Source organism: Aotus nancymaae, unplaced genomic scaffold, assembly GCF_030222135.1.
Source record: "Aotus nancymaae isolate 86718 unplaced genomic scaffold, 86718_ANA_hifiasm-v0.15.2.pri h1tg000016l, whole genome shotgun sequence".
Classification (NCBI taxonomy): Eukaryota; Metazoa; Chordata; class Mammalia; order Primates; family Aotidae; genus Aotus; species Aotus nancymaae.
In genome coordinates, this window is record NW_026988428.1 from 63374763 (window position 1) to 63394392 (window position 19630).

The following is a 19630-nucleotide window of genomic DNA, read 5'->3' on the forward strand; positions in this document are numbered from 1 at the left end:
TAAAATAAACTGCAGATGAAGATTAAAATTTGAACACAAATATTTAATGTAGGAAAAAATGTAGGATAATACTTTTACAATTTCAGGATGCATATGCAGAAGGACTTCTTAATCAGAAAATAAACAAAGATAAAGCATAAATAGAAAGTTAAACAAAGATAAAATATAAGCAACAGAGTTCCTACAAGTGACAATGATGTTGAACATCACTAGCAATCATGAACTTGAAAAAGAAAAGACAAAATAGATCATACTCCCCTTGCAATCAGATTGGCAAAATTTTAAAAGATAAGCGCTGGGAAATTACATACACTTAAGCATTGCTAGTGAGAAGGTAAGTTGGCAGTCATTTTAGAAAGTTGATGAGAAGTATCTATATGTTTAAAATTCATATACTCTTTGACATAGCAAATTCACAGTGGGGATAGTTTCATTATACAAAAATACTTCTACATGCCCAAAAGTATATATATGTAAGGACAGCCATTGAATTCTATCGCTTGTAGTAAATTGTTTTAGTCCAAACACTAATTCCTCTGTAGCAAAACATAGGATCTAGTAAAATGGATTATGTGTGCAAATCAGTCCTCTTTAGAAACATAAAGGAGTAAGTGTGTCCTGATTAAAAAGATAGAACGCTTTCTAAACTTTTTGATAATTTTGAGAAATGATGGAAGCATATTAGAATGAAATCAACCTGAGGATGTTATGCTTGTATCTTTGTATATTCAAATATCTTTTCTCATTAAAAATCTGATAGGCCAGGTATGATGGCTCATGCCTATAATCCCAACACTTTGGGAGGCCAAGATGGGAAGATCCCTTGAGGCTAGGACTTCAAGACCAGCCTGCGCAACATAGTAGGACCCTGTCTCTGCAAAAAGCTTATGAAAAAAATAGCTGGATGTGTTGGAGTGCACCTGTAGTCTTAGCTACTCAGGAGGCTGAGATGGGAGGATCACTTGAGCCCAGGAGTTTAAGGCTGCATTGAGCTATGATCTCACCACTTCACTCCAGCCTAGGCAACAGAGCAAGACCCTATCTCTGAAAAAAAAAAAATTACATACATATATATATGTATGTATATATATATATATATATATGTTAATGAGATGGCACAAATGAGAAAAACTCTACTCTTTGATCTTTGAATTCATCTCTGTAGGCACATATTTCCCTCACTCCAGGTTTTGCCCAAGATACTTGTGCAAAGACAAAGCCAGTACACCCTCTAACAGAGTGAATATGGTTATGCTACCTACTGAGCTTTCTAATTTTGAAGGTAGTTAATATGTAACCACTTGAAATTAGCATTATCGTCAGAGTCAGGAACTGTGAGAAGCGTTTAAGTGTTCTCTTTTTTAGGACAACGTGCACTAAGTGTACAACTGGTACGATTAAGTAAATTATGTTCCATCCCTGGAAAGCCCTACAGCAATACAAGGGAAAAATGTTATTCTATTTATTTTTATTAAGACCTATCTATCTCCTAATTCTAATTTCTCTCATTTCTCGAACATCCCTTGTTTGTTCTTAATGTTATGTGTTTTCTTGTATTTTGCTACTCTTCTTTCTTTTCCATCAACTATCTTTTTCCCTTACTTTATTTTCTCTTTACTCCTTCAGCTCAGCTTTCTAGCAGTATTCGCTACATACTGCAAAACTGTATAGGACTTGTTCAAACTGTGTGCTCCCTTTCTGTCAAGAACTTGCTACTCAGGTAACCCAACTGGTGATTTTTCCTGGAAATGCTGATGAATGCTGTTCCTATAGCGAAGCCCAGAACAGATAGGAAATAGATGTCATCCTCAGTCATTAGGATTCAAACTATAAAAATTAACTTATGGCTGGGCACAGTGGCTCACGCCTGTAATCCCAGCACTTTGGGAGGCCGAGGCGGGCGGATCACGAGGTTAAGAGATCGAGACCATCCTGGCCAACAGGGTGAAACCCTGTCTCTACTAAAAAATACAAAAATTAGCTGGGCATCATGGCGCGTGCCTGTAGTCCCAGTTACTCGGGAGGCTGAGGCAGGAGAATTGCTTGAACCCGGGAGGCAGAGGTTGCAGTGAGCCGAGATTGCTCCATTGCACTCCAGCCTAGCACCTGGAGACAGAGCAAGACTCTGTCTCAAAAAAAAAAAGTTTTTTTAATTTAAAAAAATTAACTTACACTGGGATCATAATGTTAAAGCTATGTTACACCTAACATCTTGTGTGAAACTACCCCGTGAAGGTGAGACCACAGATATTATTGCCCCGCTATTGACATGAAAGCTGAGGCTCAGGGCAGTTAACTGAGTTACCCAGGACCACACAGCTCAGTTAGAAGTAGGGCTCAGGTGTCATGGCAACTAACTGGTCTAGTTATTTTTTCCCTCAAGCTCATTTTCCCTCTGATAAAGAATATGGGGCTCTGTCTTGGTAAAAGGGGATTTTTAATAACACTTTCCTCTGTATCTGTGATTATAATGAATGTGGCATTGCTCCCATTAAGGATCATTCCTCCACCCACATTCTTAACACAACTGCTGCATGCGTCCTTCAGAGACCTTCCTCTGGAATCATCCCTTCTCACTCCAAAAAGCTCAGCCTGTCCCCTGTCATTTGCACCTCCCACTCAGCATTTTTAGAAGCAGTATTTCATTCAAACTTGTTCAAGTCTATCTGCACCTAAAGAAATGTTCCTTTCACCCTGGCATCTCCATTAGGTACTGCCCTGTTGTTTTTCTCCCCTTCAGACAAACTGCAAATCTGGCTCTAGTTCCTTATATTCCCCACTCCCCTCGGCAAGCCTCTGCCCCACACCAGCACTGAAACAGCTCAGTCCAAATGTCCTTGTCCCTAAACCCAGCAGAAAAAAAAATCAATCTGTTATTTGATTGCACAGAGGCACTTGTCATGGGTAGCCAGGAATTTATCATTAACAACCTTTATAGATTATCTTTGTAATTTATGGTGAGGCAACACATGAACGCTATTAACATTAATCCCTTCTATTTTAAGTAATTAATCTTAGAAGTGCTCACTTATTTCTAGCTTCTTAAAAACAATTTAAATTATGTCATATTTTTAATCAATACATTATAAAATTATACAATCATTTATAACAATTTTTTAAATGTGTGCTGTTAACAGTGATGCTTTGGTATAAAGTCATGATCACTGTGATTTAGTAGTAATCTTCTATTGACTATTTTCTTACTAAAGCGGCCCCTGCCTTGGGACTCAGAGGCCTCACACTCTCCTGCCTGTTTTTTCCTCTCTAACTGGCCCTTCTTGCTCCGTTTGGGTACTCCTGCCCATTGCCTAGATAAGGGCATTCCCTGAAACTCTGTCTTGGGCTTTTTGTCTTTTCAACAACATCTTCTAACTGGGTATTATCAATTTCCATGGCATCAGCTTGCCCAATATACTGCTAAACACATAGTCTGTTTAAGTAGAGCAGACCTCATCAAGCTGGTGGCATTCAGTCTGCTTTTAACCAAAAATAAGGGATTTTGTACATTTTCAGTAAGCAGTTCCCAATGCAATGCTGTAATCACATTTTCACAATTGTGGCCTGGGACACTCATAGTTAAGGATACAGGTGATTGAGATAGAAATAGTGACAAAGAAAAAAGAAGGTTAGGATGTAGGTTTTAATGTGGTAACAAACAGACCTCAAAATACAAAGGCTTAACGAAGAGAATGCATTTCTCTGCCACATCAAGTCCCAACTAGAGTAGCCTTTTGATGATTCGAGGGCTTAGGCTGTGTCTTCTTTGTGGTTCTGCCTTCCTTGACACGTGGCTTCCATCTGATGGGCTACAGTGGTAGGTCTGACTACGGTCAGCATGTCCACATTCCAGCCTGGGCAAGGAAGAAAGGGGAAGCACACAACTTTACCCTTCCTTTTGAAGGTCGTGAACTGAAAATCGCATATATCACCTCCACTTGCCTTCCAATCACCAGAACATAGTCATATGCCACACTCAGGGAGAGGGTTAAGAAATAAAAGTCAACTAGATAGCCTGCACCCAGCAAAGGCTCAGGAGTTCTATTATTAAAGCAGACTTGGAGACGTGGTAACAGGAAATGACCAACAGCCTCTACTGCGTGTATATGAAACCAATGTCTCCCAAATCATTACTCTCACTTACTCTGTCTGATACACTGTATTTTTTGTTATATTCTATTTCATTTTTCAAAATCCTGATCATGCCTCACAGGTCATGATGTTATAGCCCACTTAGTTGGTGATGCCATAATCTGAAAAATATTGCTATAAGCCTGTATTATATCTAATATTGGCCACTTGAAGTATGGCTAGCCTAAATTGATCTATGTTGCAAGTATAAAATTCACACCAGCTTGTGAAAACAATTTATGAAAAAAAAGTCTTGGAGATATCAGTAATAATTTTATATTGGCTAAATGTTGAAGTAATCATATTTTGGATATACTAGATTAAATAAATACACTATTAAATTAATTTAACATTTATCTTTATGTGGTTACTAGAAAATTTAAAATTACATAGGGGGCTCACATTATATTTCTACTATATCACACTGCTCTAAGCTCAAGATTCAAATGTCAATATTGTGTGAATATCCCTCAAGCACTTTTTCACACTGTACTCCATTTTCCCAACCCTCGGCCCTTCTGTTCTCCTTCTGCTCCCACCAATCTGTGTTTCCTCTATTTCACTCACTCAGCTAAAGGCAACACAATGCACTCAGTGACCAGCCAGGAAAATGGAGAGACACATTTTCCTTTATTCCTCACATTCATATATTCACTGAGCACTATCATTACCCCTTAAATATGATGTAAATCTGCAAGCTCTTTTCAATACCACCGCAAATACCATAGTTCAAAATGCCATCAAGTTTCACTTATATTATGACACCAACCCCCATCTGGTCTTCCTGCATCCTGGATCACCTCTTTCTAGTGGCTCTTTCAAATTTCACTAAGAACAAGCTTTGCAGGAAACAAACCTGAAGTCAATCCACTGATTACTCCTCTGAATACCTTAATATTGTTGATGAGTTCCTTTCTGATTTGAAGCATCAGAAGGAGTATTTCCTCCATACCAAATAGTTTTCATTTCATGCATGCGCCGTGATTGTTCTCCCTCCCGGGACTTTGCATACGTCATTCTTTATGCTTAGAAAGCTCTTTTCATCTTTTTGCTTTTCTAGACAACCACTACTCATACTTCAAAGCTTAATTTACATTTTGCTTGCCCTCTCAATTCTTTTACAAGGTTCCAAGTCTGGGTTAGGTGCCCCTTTCATGTGCTCCTAGAGCACCCTGAACTTCTTCAATAATAACGTTTGGCTACCGTATGTTATCGCTTGTTTTTCTGTCTGTTTTTGCCCCCACAAGAATGTAAAACCTTCAAGTGCCTCTCTGTTTTTATAGTTATTTGACCACTCTATCACTACGATCCTGCATGATGTCTAGCTCCGAAGGGATAAATAAATATTGACAAAGCAACTGAATAGCTACGTGAATAGAGGGATGAATACACACATGGATGGATGGATGAAACTGTTTTTATGACTTAAAGGTTGCAGAGGAGTATCGTATTTAGAAGGCAGTAGGGAAGTTTGTACAGTCGATGATAAAGGCAATGGGGAAGTTTGGTAGGCACAGTAGGTCAAAATTTGTTTCTGAAGGCTTGTTACTTCACCTTTCTTAGTTTCACTTTCTTAAAACAGAAAATGCTTTTCTGTGATAATTCTTCCAGGGCCTGGCTCTTCATCTGCAATCCAGTAATATCCCTAATGTCAAAAACCTTCTGGTTTAGTTCACGTTACTTTCAAAGAGGACTGCTGAATTCTGAAGTGGCTTCAAACCTTTAGGGTAGGGATAGCTAATGGAGAACTTGCAGCCACACTGACTCGTAGTGAAGTATCTATTTAGAGCCTGCCCAGTGTTGCTTAAATTGTAGTCTCCCTTGCCAACTATTCACAGAAGAGATGTGAGAAGCACCATAGAAGGCATTCTGAGGAGTTGTGGGGGAGTGAGGGAGGGAAGAGGTTGAAAAGCTGATTAGCGGCTTTACAGTAAAACCCAGAGAAAGTGAGCTCTTACGGGAAACTGGTTTCAGCCCTCCAGGGATTCTATTTAGCCCGCCAGGAATTAACCTTGACTGTAAATAGGCCATCAACGACCTTTCCAGAGAATGTTCAGAGACCTCAACTTTGTTTAGAGATCTTGTGTGGGTGGAACATCCTGTTTGCACACAGAGCAGCATAAAGTCCAGTTTCTTTGCAAAGTGTTTGGGACCAGATGGATTGCAGGGAGTAGGGCACAATACAGTCTGGTCTCCTCTGGCTCCTTCTCCCTGCAACATGGGGAAGAACAAACTCCTTCACCTAAGTCTTGTCCTCCTCCTGGTCCTCCTGCCCACAGATGCCTCAGTCTCTGGAAAACCGTGAGTTCCATACAGAGAGCATGAAGCATGAACTTAGAGTCCTTCATTTATTGAAGATTTTTGTTTATATCATTTATTTTTCTTTCCTATGAAACTGCCTTCTTATCTCTAATGTTGCTTCCAGATTCTGTAAATCTGGTTTCTCTTAATCACTCTTCCTTGCTTACTCTAAATCATTCTTCCCCAACTCTACCGATCTCTGAATCTCTAACATGCAAAGCCTTCCTAAGGACTGTCAGAAACGGTTTTTTTAAAAAAGAATAATTTTTAGATTTTCATATTCGTATTCATCTACTGGAGGCCATGATATTTGTCTTTTTTACTTCCTCTTTCTTAAGGGCCCATTTTCTATTTTATAAAAACAAAGCCAAGTCTCTCCCACAACCAAACATGGAACAATGCCCTGGAGTATAAAAATCTGTAGGGTGCCAAATAAAGGAACGATTTGAAATACTGGTGTTGATATTGAAAAAGCAAGGGAGTCTAATGTCAGAAGAGAAAATCCTTTTGCAGATGAGGTGGTGATGAATTCTTTGTTTCAACAAAACTGACCGAAGAACTAAAGGAAATACCAGCTGATGAGCGATGAGAAGCAATTCTTGATAATAAGAGTACTAGGTGATTTTTAGCATGTAACGCAGAAGTTGCCAGATGGTAACAGTGAAACAGTTGTTTTACATGCCATTTACTTACTTGTAGGTGAACCATTTTTCTTAGCACTTATATCTACACAAAACAAGAACAGTATAGAATTAGTGTTAGACATTGTTTAATTCTTGCAATAAGAACTATTCATCCGTGGATACATAAATTCACTGCAGGAAAAACAGCTTATCATTCTCATTAAAGATGTGCTTCAAAAGTATTTTAATTTTGTATCTAATATGTATGAATCATACTTCGTAATGTATTTTGTTTTGGTCAGTTACATACAAGTATTTTTGAAAATAGTTCAATTAGAAGAAAATGTTTAATATTTATAAATGTATGGTCACATTCTATTTAAAAGAGGAGTTAAAGTTAAATTTATCTACCCATGTATGTTATATATATATATGTATGCATACGTATATATTATGTATATATGCAAATATATGTATACATACATTTATGTATAGGTGCTTAATAGTAAATAAGTAAGAATGATTCACAAAATATTTTGAAGTATAAAAATTCAAGAAAAACTCTATATGGCAATTAGTATGGAAATTCAAATTCAAGGAGGTAAAAACACAAAGATGTTAAATAGCAGACCGTTAAAAGAACTTTTTAATGTATTTTTACATAGCGATAGTAGGTGGTATCTTATCACTATAGTGTTTATTATTTCATGAGAAAATTGTAAAAGTATTAATTTTAAATATCATCAAAATAATATCTTTTGCTATTATTTAAAATCATGATAAAAATATGTTTCCTTGAAAATATGTAAGGAGTGCACAGTGTCCAAAAATTATTTCAGGCGTTCTGTGAGCAAAAATGTATAAAAACTACAGATTGATCTTAAATTATATATCAGGGTACTGAGAAAGTTTCTGTACTGCACATGAGTTACCAAGATCTAAAGTCAATCACTAGAGGACCATTTCTGGATGGAGCCATTGTCTAATCATGAGCTGAAAGGCAAATATTTAAAATGCAAACATCCATGATTAGGTAATGCTCTAAAACTTTATTAGTTGCTTACCACAACTGAGACTTTAAAGTGATGGCTCACTTTCTTTGAGGCTCAGATTCCATACCTTTGGAGTGGAAGTGAGTACTTACCATACAATTTTCATAGGGCTGCTGAATGTGTATATGTGTGTGTGTGTATATACATATGCATGTATACATATATTAATGTTCTATAATTCAATTAGTTTTTGTAATGTCTGCATGACTGAGAGCTTACTTTTTACAGCAATTTGAAGATAAAATAGATTTACAGCAAATGTAACTACATATTTTTATTTGAATTCAGATGTTCACAAATTGTTTCTTAAAGAGAGGCATGCCTACAAGTTTTAATCTGTTTAAGACCTACCTCAAGTAAAATGTTCACTGTCGTGGCATGTGAGAGAAAGGGGAAATCATTCTTATGCATGGCCTTCAACAGCCAAATTTCATGCTCATCAGTATGTCTTCTCTTGGTATAGAACTGATGATGATAATTATTATGATGGAAAATAGTACTGTTAATAGCAATGCCTGCCTTCCTTTACTTTCCGCTAACTGAACCATCTCATTCCCAGGCAGTATATGGTTCTGGTCCCCTCCCTGCTGCACACTGAGACCGCTGAGAAATGCTGTATCCTTATGAGCTACCTGAAGGAGACAGTGACTGTAAGTGCTTCCTTGGAGTCTGTCAGGGGAAACAGCAGCCTCTTCACTGACCTGGTGGCAGAGACGGACGTGCTCCACTGCGTCGCCTTCTCTGTGAGTGTCGCTGTTTGACTTAATATACTTGGTTCTTTTAGTCAGGGTCATAGGGATCTTGTATTATGTCAAGATGAGGCTTTGGGAGGCTGGTAAGAACTTCCAGAAGGAATCCAAATGTAGCAAACTAAGTATAGAAATTGAGAAGCAATGCATGACTCTCCAGAAGTGGGAGACAAATATTTACAGGAACACTAAAAATCAGCTTAATACTTAAATAGGAATCCTATCAGCCAGAAAGAAAAAAAAGACAGAAAATGTGACTTCTTAAAATTAAGATGGAAAAAATATTAATAAAGCAAATGAGGCCAGGGCTCAATATGAACCACCAGTGGTGGACTCACAGGAACACGTCATTCCACACTACTCCTAAGAGCAAAAATTGTAGAAATTACCCTGAGCGAAGGTGTAGTATCTCTTCAGAGTTGTCCACATGTGAGATGCTTACAGCCTAGTGTCAGTAAAATATAGGGTTTTTTTCATACCCGTAAAACATGCTTCGACCATGGCCTTTCAGCATGTAATATCAACCTGGTGAAGCTCACTGCCGTGTATAATTGAATCAAGGCGGTTTTTTCTGAGCTGTATGAAGATATGAATCTCACTTACAACCTCTCTTACTGATGTGTGTTCCTCCACCTTGTGTCCAGTCTCCCCGTTTGTAAAATGGTAGAAGTGATTCTTGTCCATGCCAACTTTCCCTGCTGAGAACAAGGGAGCGAAGTGAAGGAAGAAGGGCAAGGTCCCCAGGGAAGAGTAGAACAGGAAACAGGGGAGGAGACCTGTGGGTGCTGGATGGGGTTTCAGGATCTGTCCTATCTTTCAGGTCCCAAAGATTTCATCCAGTGAGGAAGTAATGTTCCTCACTGTCCACGTGAAAGGACCAACCCAAGAATTCAAGAAGCGGACCTCAGTCATAGTTAAGAACGTCGAGAGTCTGGTCTTTGTCCAGACAGACAAATCGATCTACAAACCAGGGCAGACAGGTATGAAGAAGCCTACAGATGGGACAACTTCAAAAAGGAAAGATCTTCTTCCATTGGGTGTTCCCCAGGCAAAGTTCCTATAATCTTGATTCCTTAAATAGCTTATCTTACCAACCTAGAGCTCTACTTTGGGTCTGGGGGCTCATGAAAAATATTTCTGTTTCAGTGAAATTCCGTGTCGTCTCTTTGGATGAAAACTTTCACCCCCTGAATGAGTTGGTGAGTTTTCTATTATCTACATAAAATGATTATCTGTATAAACAGGCTGGGAACCTGTTTTCTGTGTTGGGGGAAGACCAGGGAGAGGAAGAATCTGTTATCACTAACAGTAACTTCTGGCATTACGACAATGCAAGATCCTAATTTAAAACATCATTCCAGGTAAAGTAAGCAGGTAATTCTTTCTCTCTTGGTGCTGGTACTCAGCACCAAGCACTGATAAACTAAATTTAATCAGCTGTCACACAATTAAATTTACTTTTCAGATAGTTCTTAATTAGGATAATTAGAAAGATATATTAAATAACAGACACAGATAAACCCTCAAAAAACCTAAGTTCAAAAGACATTTTAAGTATTTAGACTCTTTCTATACATACCTACCAAAATCTTTGCTATAAAGAAAAGTCAAGGTAAGTAATTTGTTCCTTTGTGTGTGTGATAAGAAATGACTTTTTCTATTGTAATGCAGACATCAACCCAAAGTTTTCATTTTTTTCTCCCAAATCCACTTCTTCACATTTTCTTATCGCCAAAAGAGGCAAGTCTGCTCTACTAAATCTAAAGACAAAAGATTACAGAATAGTCCTTGTTTCTCTTTCTCTCATACCCACATCCACTTCACTGGAAAATCATGTTGGCTTAAAATTTATTCAGACTACTTCTTATCATCTGAACTACTGCTGCAAGCTAGTCCTAGCCAATGTCATCTCTAAATAAGATCGTTGCAATAGCCTTCAAAGTGGTCTCCCAGCTTCCACTTTCACTCCTCCATCTAAAATGAAGCTCCACATCCATCACTGTCAGCCTAACTCTCCTTTGTTTTTCTATTGGCATTTACCACCATCCTATACATATGAGTTTTTTAAAAATCTGCCCAATTCTATTATAATGTAAGCTCCATTAAATCAGATATATTGTTCTTTTGGGCATGGTTATATTCTCAATACCTAGAATGATACACAGCACATGAGAAGGTATCTAATAAACATTAGTTTCTAAAAATGAATGAACATTGATACTAGCTTCTCTATCAATGTTTATTCATTTATGAAAGTGATATTTATTAATCTAACATTTATTAATGAAATATTTCCGTTCCTCCTCGTTCTTAGAACTACCTAAGAATTCTATGACCCATCTTAATGATTATATCTGAACATATTTACTTATAGTTACCTAAGTGTTTATTTCTCAGCCTGTAAAATTGCATAGCAAAAGAATGTTCTTCACTAAGATGCTATAAGCACTTATGAAATGTTAATAAATCCATTTCTGGTAAATGGCACTGTGCATGTAGATTTGTTGCTGATGGCCTAGTAAGTTCTTACCATTATTTATTAAGTGCTTAAAATAGATTAATGAAGAGTTCTGTAAAATTTAATCTGGAATCTTTCTGTATTTCACTATAGAGGGAATTATTCCATATAAAACTTTTTAGGTTTTTTAAATTTTTTATTTTTTTTTAATTTTTGTGGGTACATAGTGGGTATATATATTTATGGGTTACATGAGATATTTTGATACAGGCATGCATATTATTATCCAATCATTATTTATATCATTATCCAATCATGGATAATGATTTCTATCATGCATTGCATGCCTGTATCAATAAATGGGATATCCATCCCTTCAAACATTTGTTCTTTGTGTTACAAACAATCCAATTATACTTTTAGCTACTTTTAAATGTATGATTAAATTATTTCTGACTATGCTCACCCTGTTGTGTTTGTAAATGAGATTTAAGAATATTTGAAAATAATTATAAACTTCCTTTCTTTCTTTTGTGTTTCAGATTCCACTAGTATACATTCAGGTAAGAAACATGAAGCATTCCATATTAGAAGGAAAGTAATACATATAGTGAAATGCTCTTACCTGAGAGGTTTTAACGATATCTCAGAAACTTGTTATTAAAGGAGAAGCCTTCCAACTCACATAGGGCTAGCTGGTTATAACTCGTCTCCTCTCCTCACCCCTTACCACTACCCAATTTGTCCTTTTTGTAGATAACTTATGAGTTTCCATAGATTTCTTTTATTATCTCTAATGCTCCAGGTGCTTTTGTAAATTATAATTCATTTATTCATAGGATCCCAAAGGAAATCGCATTGCACAATGGCAGAGTCTCGAGTTAGAGGGTGGCCTCAAGCAATTGTCTTTTCTCCTCTCATCAGAGCCCTTCCAGGGCTCCTACAAGGTGGTGGTACAGAAGGAATCTGGTGGAAGGAGAGCGCACCCCTTCACCGTGGAGGAATTTGGTATGGATCATGGAAAGTCATGGAACATTTTTCATCATATTTAAACTCCTAGGGCCTAGAATTTAAGCTCATTTAGAGTTTTTCCATTTCCCATGGGTGACATTGTGCTTGGAGTAAAACTAATTACATCTAAGCCCAATGAGAGACATCAGTGATTTGTGAATAGGACTTCACATAGCTTGGTTATTTTCTGTAGCAATATTTAATACCACCCCCCGGTAATTTAAACAGCCTTGTTTTAATGGAGTTTTCCATGATGAATTAAGCATACGGCGATCTCTCATAGTCACTCAGCTAAAATCCTCATTTGAGAGGAGGATGGATAAGAATATATTGGAGAGCAAAGCTGCCTTTTCAAAGCCCTAAAATATTATTAGGGAACTGTTACAGAGAAGCTGAAAATATGAATTCCTTCTTCAAAGTTGAAAAACAATCACCAACCTTCTTTATCACCAATCAACAGTTCTTCCCAAGTTTGAAGTGCGAGTAACAGTGCCGAAGGTAATCACCATCTTGGAAGAAGAGATGAATGTATCAGTATGTGGCCTGTGAGTTCATTTTTTTCATCTTCTCAGGGGAATTATTTAAAAGAGACTCACTATTTGGGATATTTTAGCTACTCCCTGTAGGAGCAGTGGCAACACAAAAATTTTAAGTGCTTTGACACTATCTCATCTCTAGAACGTTAGTCTCCTGTTGCTTTTCTATTTTTCCTTTTTATTTTCTTTCATGTTCTTATCAGCATTGTTCTGTCATGAGGTAAGGAACTGTTTCTAGAGAGGTTATGCTAATAGGACAGATTCTGAAAGTGACGAAACCACACACACACACACACACACACACACACACACACACACACTGGAGGAGTGGATAGTGTTGAAGGGTATTGGCTCTGCCTTAACCAAAAATGACCAAACATTATCAGGAAGATAATTAACATGTCGCTTTAGGGGAAATTCAATCATCAACAGATCATTTACCTGACCTTGCATGCTCACTGGAAAAATCACTTAGATTCAGAATTTGTAGAGATAAGCATACAACTGAAGTCTCATCTAACTCGCCAGTCTACTTAAGGCAGGTCTACATCTCTCTCTGCACTGACATTTTTACCAAGGAGACTGAACATGATCTCTCAAGACAGTCTCTTCTAACCTTGAAAACTCATGTTTCCTGGATCTAACGCTCCTATCCCTGGTGACTCACAGTAGCAGTAGCAAAAAGAGCAGGTAGGGTGAAGAAATCAGTCCTGCACAAAGATCACACATGTAATACACCTACTATTCAGTGGGCCGTTGCCCCAATTCTGTCTCACAGTAATGGCCAAGTTCCTGGTTCCTCATAACTGGTGGCCCAGTGATCGTGCAAATAGAGATACGGAGGACATTTTCAAATAGGAAAGGAGACAAATCCACTTGGAAATCCAGCCATCATCAATGACATGTTTATGACACAATCCCACTTTTGTAAAAAGTGAATAAGTAAAACTCAATATAGAGATGGCTGTACATGGGGAGAGGATGATGGAAGAGGAGACACTGTGGTACTAATGGTTTATACTCCTAGGCAGACTTGAGGGTGTTTATTTCTTCTCTTTGCTTTTGTTTTGTTTCATTTTGCTGGTATTGTTTTTTTCTTTTAAGAACAGGTTTAAGTTTTATAATAATGAAGACTTTTTAAAGATAAAACTGAAAAAAGATTAAGAAAAAAAAGAAATGAGAAAAGAAGAATGTAGTAAATTTCAGCATGTTGCAATGGTGATTTCTGTAAGAGCCATTAGTGACACTTGCATTCAACATTGTGTGAGCCCAGCAGAGAGAGAGGGAAGTACAGACGGGGAATATACTGTAGCTAAAGGGGAGATATAAATAGCTAGAAAATGGGGAGGTTCAGTGTCTGCTCTGATTCCCTTGGGAATGTTCTCACGACAGATATACATACGGGAAGCCGGTCCCAGGACATGTGACTGTGAGCGTTTGCAGAAAGTATACTGATGCTCCTGACTGCTTTAGTAAAGAGTCACAGGTTTACTGTGAGAAATTCAGTGGACAGGTAGGTCAAACACTGTTTTTTTTTCCAGGAAATAACAATAAAGGCATTGTTGAAAAGCAGTGAAGTAAATTGCAGCATAGTTCTCTTCTCAGGAAGAGAACAATCCAAAAGATAATTTCATGTTGGCTATTGTAATGTTTCCAAAAATCATGAACTTAGCACAATGGAAATTATTTATTGTGAGTGTTTCAGAATGATAGATGCTGAGCCATCCAAATCCTCCATGGGCATCAACTTCTACAAAGGAAGGAGAAAAACCATACACCTCTTAACTGTCTTAACTGGCCAGGGCATCAGTTCTGCTCTCTCTGTGAGCAAGAACCTGTCACATGGCCCCACCAAGATGCCAGAGAGTTAGCGAACACGGTCTCCATATGGGAGGCCACTTCCCAGCAACAGCTGAATGCTATAGAGGAGGAACCAGACTTTGATGAGGAGTTTTAATGGTCAAGAGCAGATGTACTGTGTGTTTCAAAATAGCAAGTGGACAGGACTTGAAATGTTTCCAACACATAGAAATGATAAATACTTGAGTTGGTAGGCACCATATATCCCGTGATGTGATTATTACATATTGTATGCATGTAACAAAATATCTCATGTGCCCCATAAATACGTACAAAAATTATGCATCCTTTGTACAAAAAAAGATTACCCCCTCAAATTTTAAGGAATTTCTATCGCATCGTATCTAAGGAATTTCACATACTAAAGAATACATCTGTCAATTATACATGAGATATTGTTGTGAAATGTAATATTTAGCTGCTGAAGAATATTTATTGTGTCCTCATCATAGAAAATGCCTATTTGATATTATCCCTCACAAATATCACACCAGGTTAACTGACCACTGATCTATTTGGTATAATATGCATTGCGTTTTTGTATTTTATTTTCTCCCCTCTTAGCTGAACAGTCACGGCTGCTTCTCTCAGCAACTAAAAACCAAGGTCTTCCAGCTGAAGAGGAAGGAGTATGAAATGAAACTTCACACTGAGGCCAAGATCCAAGAAGAAGGGACAGGTTTGTGTACTACATGGGTGTGGGTGAAAAAACAATAAGCATTGATTTTTTTTTTTAGCCAAATAATGAATAGTAAGGTGGGGATTGGGGGCAGGAGGTAATAGAATTGCAGAGACATCACCCTTTCCAAAAGGAATATAATTTTTTCTTTTTTTTCAGAGGTGGAACTGACTGGAAAGGAGACCAGTGAAATCACAAGAACCGTCACCAAACTCTCATTTGTGAAAGTGGACTCAAATTTTAGACAAGGGATTCCCTTCTTTGGGCAGGTGGAGTATTTTCTAGTTCACTCATCAACCCATGTACTGTTATGGTTTCTGCTAAAACCATGCCTGGTTAATGTTATCCTTTAATATAACCAAAGCTATGAAATATCACCAAGGCTTGATTAGCATAACCAAAGGTATAAAACTACATAAAAATAGATTTATTCCTCTGTAAATTTGTATATGAAATGTATATAATTATCCTAAAGCCTTAATAAAATTAGTAGAGCTTTTCCCCTCCTTTTGAAACAACATTGTACAAGTCACTCAATCTCCTCCTGGTTTACCAGGCAGTCTCAGGTTTTTATGACATTTTATTACAAGACTCAAAATTCATGCTGACCAGTTTTATTACCATGCTAACACTAACTTTGTATGGAAATAAGTGGGTAAGTGGTTTTAATTTTTATTTTGAAGTATTAAAGACTCAACTATAATGCTTATTTCACAGATATTATGTTTACACTATTTTTCTATAAATAACAAATATATTTTTAAAACAGTGAACATGGGGTAAAACACTGCTATTTAAGGTTCTCACATTTTTGAATTATGAATTTTCATATTATTTACCAAAAAAATCTTCTATTACAATTTTTCTCTAGTCAGCAGAGGGGTAAATGGATCTTTATGACACTAGAAGTCTAAGATGACAGTTACATGTGCTTCGATGTGTATTAACTGTGTATCATTTTCTTAATGTAACTGTTGTACGATTTCAGCTATTAAGGTTATAAAGACAGAAGCATAGACTCAACAAAGTGGAGTACATCTTAGAAGGCTTGGTTATATCATGACAGCAAAATGTATTCAACTTTCTAAAACGAAAGTGCAGTTCATTTGTAAATTTCTCAGAAAGATATTGTACTTTTTAAATATATTTTATTACTGTTAAATAACTATTTGTCATAAGACTCCAGCTAGAAGAAAATCAGAATTATGTGTCCATTCTTGTCTTTGTACATAAGCCAACATTTCACTGTCAAACTTAGATTTTGTAAGTCAGTTATGAGTACTGATGCAGGTCAGCCTATGGCTCCTCCTGTTACCAACTGTAGCTTATACTTAAAAAAGAATCACCACCTTTACAATCTGAACTGGACTACTGAACTGCCAGAAACAATACTAGCAGTAAAATGGCTTTGGGGATTTATTTAACACTGTGTGCCTCTTTTCAATTGTACATTTTTCACATGGGAAGTATGTCATAAAATCTGCCTACCTTCCAAAAAGCGGAAGATTTAGGTTGAGAAGCAGAGTCCACATCTAAGACAGCTAGAAAAACACACAGGACAATGTATTAGCAACTGCTTACTCGTGCACTTATGAGACTTCAGACACTAATCCATAGGAAGTTAATGGTCCACCCCAAAATAGGTGTTTGAGGCACAAGTAAATTTAGTTAATAGATTAAAATATTTCATTATCATATTACTCTAGTGCTCTGTGACTCTGTAAGACTTATACATAATACACAGCATTTGCAAAATATCTAGAACATATTTTTCAGGTCACTCTTGTCATTATCCCTGTCACCCTCTATCCCTTCACACTGCCCTGTTTTTCTTCTTAGAATTGATTACTGCTAAATTAGTGTATGTTATTTATATATTTATTTAGCATCTATCTCTTTCACTAGACAGTAAGCTCTGTGATGGGAGAAACTTTGTTTTTTTCACTGCTGTGTCCTCGGTGCCTGGAACCATGTTCAACATAGAGGAGGCTCTAAAAAAAAATGTGATAAAATGAGTATATTTGGTGTCCATTAGTTATTATCTATATAACTAATCCACAGCTTTTAATCTTCAGGTGCGCCTAGTAGATGGGAAAGGTGTCCCTATGCCAAATAAAGTCGTATTCATCAGAGCAAATGAAGCCAACTATCACTCCAATGCTACCACAGATGAGCATGGCCTTGTACAGTTCTCTATCAACACCACCAATGTTGTGGGTACCTCTCTTTCTGTTAGGGTAAGTTTGGAAAGAAGTTACCAATGACGTGAAGTAGCTTTGAAAACAAGGTTGCAAACTGTGAGGAAATTTCCGAATTGTGTTTAGTTCTAAGGAGAGAAAAAATCTAGCAATTAGAAACTAATTTAAGGTTAACTTTTTTAAAGTTTATGAAACACAGGCAGTATATTGTTGTGATTAAAAGTGTGGGTTAGGCCGGGCGTGGTGGCTCAAGCCTGTAATCCCAGCACTTTGGGAGGCTGAGGCAGGCGGATCACGAGGTCAAGAGATCGAGACCATTCTGGCCAACATGGTGAAACCCCGTCTCTACTAGAAATACAAAAAAATTAGCTGGGTGTGGTGGCATGTGCCTGTAGTCCCAGCTACCTGGGAAGCTGAGGCAGGAGAATTGCTTGAATCCAGGAGGTGGAGGTTGCAGTGAGCCGAGATCACACCACTGCACTCCAGCCTGGTGCCTGGTGACAGAGCGAGACTCTGCCTCAAAAAAAAAAAAAAAAAAAAAAAAAAAAAAAAAAAAAAGTACAGGTTAGACTCTAGCAGTGTTGATGATAATGTAAAATGATGCAGCCACTATGAAAAACAGTATAGTAGTTCCTGAAAAAAATTAAACATAGAGTTACCAGCTGGGCATGATGGCTCACGCCTGTAATCCCAGCACTTTGGGAGCCTGAGGCAGGCAGATCTTGAGGTCAGGAGTTCAAGGCCAGCCTGACCAACATGGTGAAACCCCATCTCTACTAAAAGTACAAAAATTATCTGGGCATGGTGGTGCATGCCTGTAATCCCAGCTACTCAGGAGGCTGAGGCAGGAGAATTGCTTGAACCCAGGAGGCGGAGATTGCAGTGAACTGAGATCACCTTACTGCACTCCAGCCTGGGCAACAGAGCAAGACTCCATCTCAGATTAAAAAAAATAGAGTACTATATGATCCAGTAATCATACTTCTAGACATATGTTCAAAAGAATTGAAAGTAGGATCTCAAAGAGATTTTTGCACGCCGATGTTTATAGCAGCACCATTCACAATAGCTGAGAGATTGAGGCTACCCAAATGTCCATCGAGGGATGAATAAACAAAATGTGGTATATTCATACAACAGAGTATATGCAGCTTGAGAAGGGAAGGAAATCCTGTCACATGCTACAGCATGAATGAACCTTGAGGACATTATGGTAAGTGAAATAAGCTACTCACAAAAAGACAAATACCATATGATTCCACTTACGTGGGGTTTCTAAACTAGTCAAAGTCACAGAAACAGTAAACAGAATGGTAGTTGCCAAGGGCTAAGAAAAGAGAGAAATGGGGAATTGCTCTAATTGGTATTCAGGTTTAGTTTTACAAGATGAAAAGTTCTGGATATCTGTTGCACAATAGATATACTTAACACTACCAAACTGTACACTAAAAAATAAAGAAGATGGTAATTTTATGTTGTGTGTGTGTGCGCGCATGTGTGTGTGTGTGTTTACAACAGTTTTTTTGAAAAGTGTGAATTCCAGAACCTGATTCAGGATAAAGTGGTTAAAAAATACTGGTTCAACCCTATATTAAGGAATTCACTAAAACGTCTATGTTTCATTTTCTTATCTGTAAAATGAATGCAATATTAACACCTAATTCTTGGGGTGGTTGTGAAGATTAAGTGAAATAATAAACATTGAAGCACTTACTAAGCCCCCTTTAACTATTAGATACTTTTACTATAAAAGCCAATTCTAACGTAATTAGCATTTAGTTTTAAAAATATATACCCCATAAATTATTGCTTTACTTTATTTTGTCTTGCTATTCTAATTTTCTTCCAATGACCTGTTCGTACCAATATCACTTGTTCAGTATAGCATGAAGTTCTCTATTCATCAAGAGAGATGTAGGCATGTCTATAGATGTATGGATATACAATATATATTCTACATATATTATATAATCATGGTAATGGAAAAGCCCTCCCTCTTTAGAGTCCTTATGTTATTATAGAGAAATAAATAATA

General features: G+C 37.3%; 1 protein-coding gene across 2 annotated transcripts in view; it reads left to right on the forward strand.

Moving 5' to 3' along the window:
- The first annotated feature begins 6174 nt into the window (after positions 1–6174).
- A2M (alpha-2-macroglobulin) overlaps positions 6175–19630 on the forward strand; it is a 49418-nt gene continuing 35962 nt past the window's right edge. Inside the window, exons 1-11 of one of the 2 annotated variants that reach the window (XM_012458407.3) lie at positions 6175–6429; positions 8664–8847; positions 9674–9833; positions 10000–10052; positions 11854–11874; positions 12151–12319; positions 12783–12867; positions 14251–14371; positions 15283–15397; positions 15557–15666; positions 17473–17634. In XM_012458407.3, coding sequence (XP_012313830.2) covers positions 6347–6429; positions 8664–8847; positions 9674–9833; positions 10000–10052; positions 11854–11874; positions 12151–12319; positions 12783–12867; positions 14251–14371; positions 15283–15397; positions 15557–15666; positions 17473–17634 — 1263 coding nt within the window. In that variant the 5' untranslated portion in view covers positions 6175–6346. Of the gene's footprint in view, positions 6430–8167; positions 8185–8663; positions 8848–9673; positions 9834–9999; positions 10053–11853; positions 11875–12150; positions 12320–12782; positions 12868–14250; positions 14372–15282; positions 15398–15556; positions 15667–17472; positions 17635–19630 lie in introns of those variants that run through there. The other variant, XM_012458408.3, reaches the window with a different exon arrangement.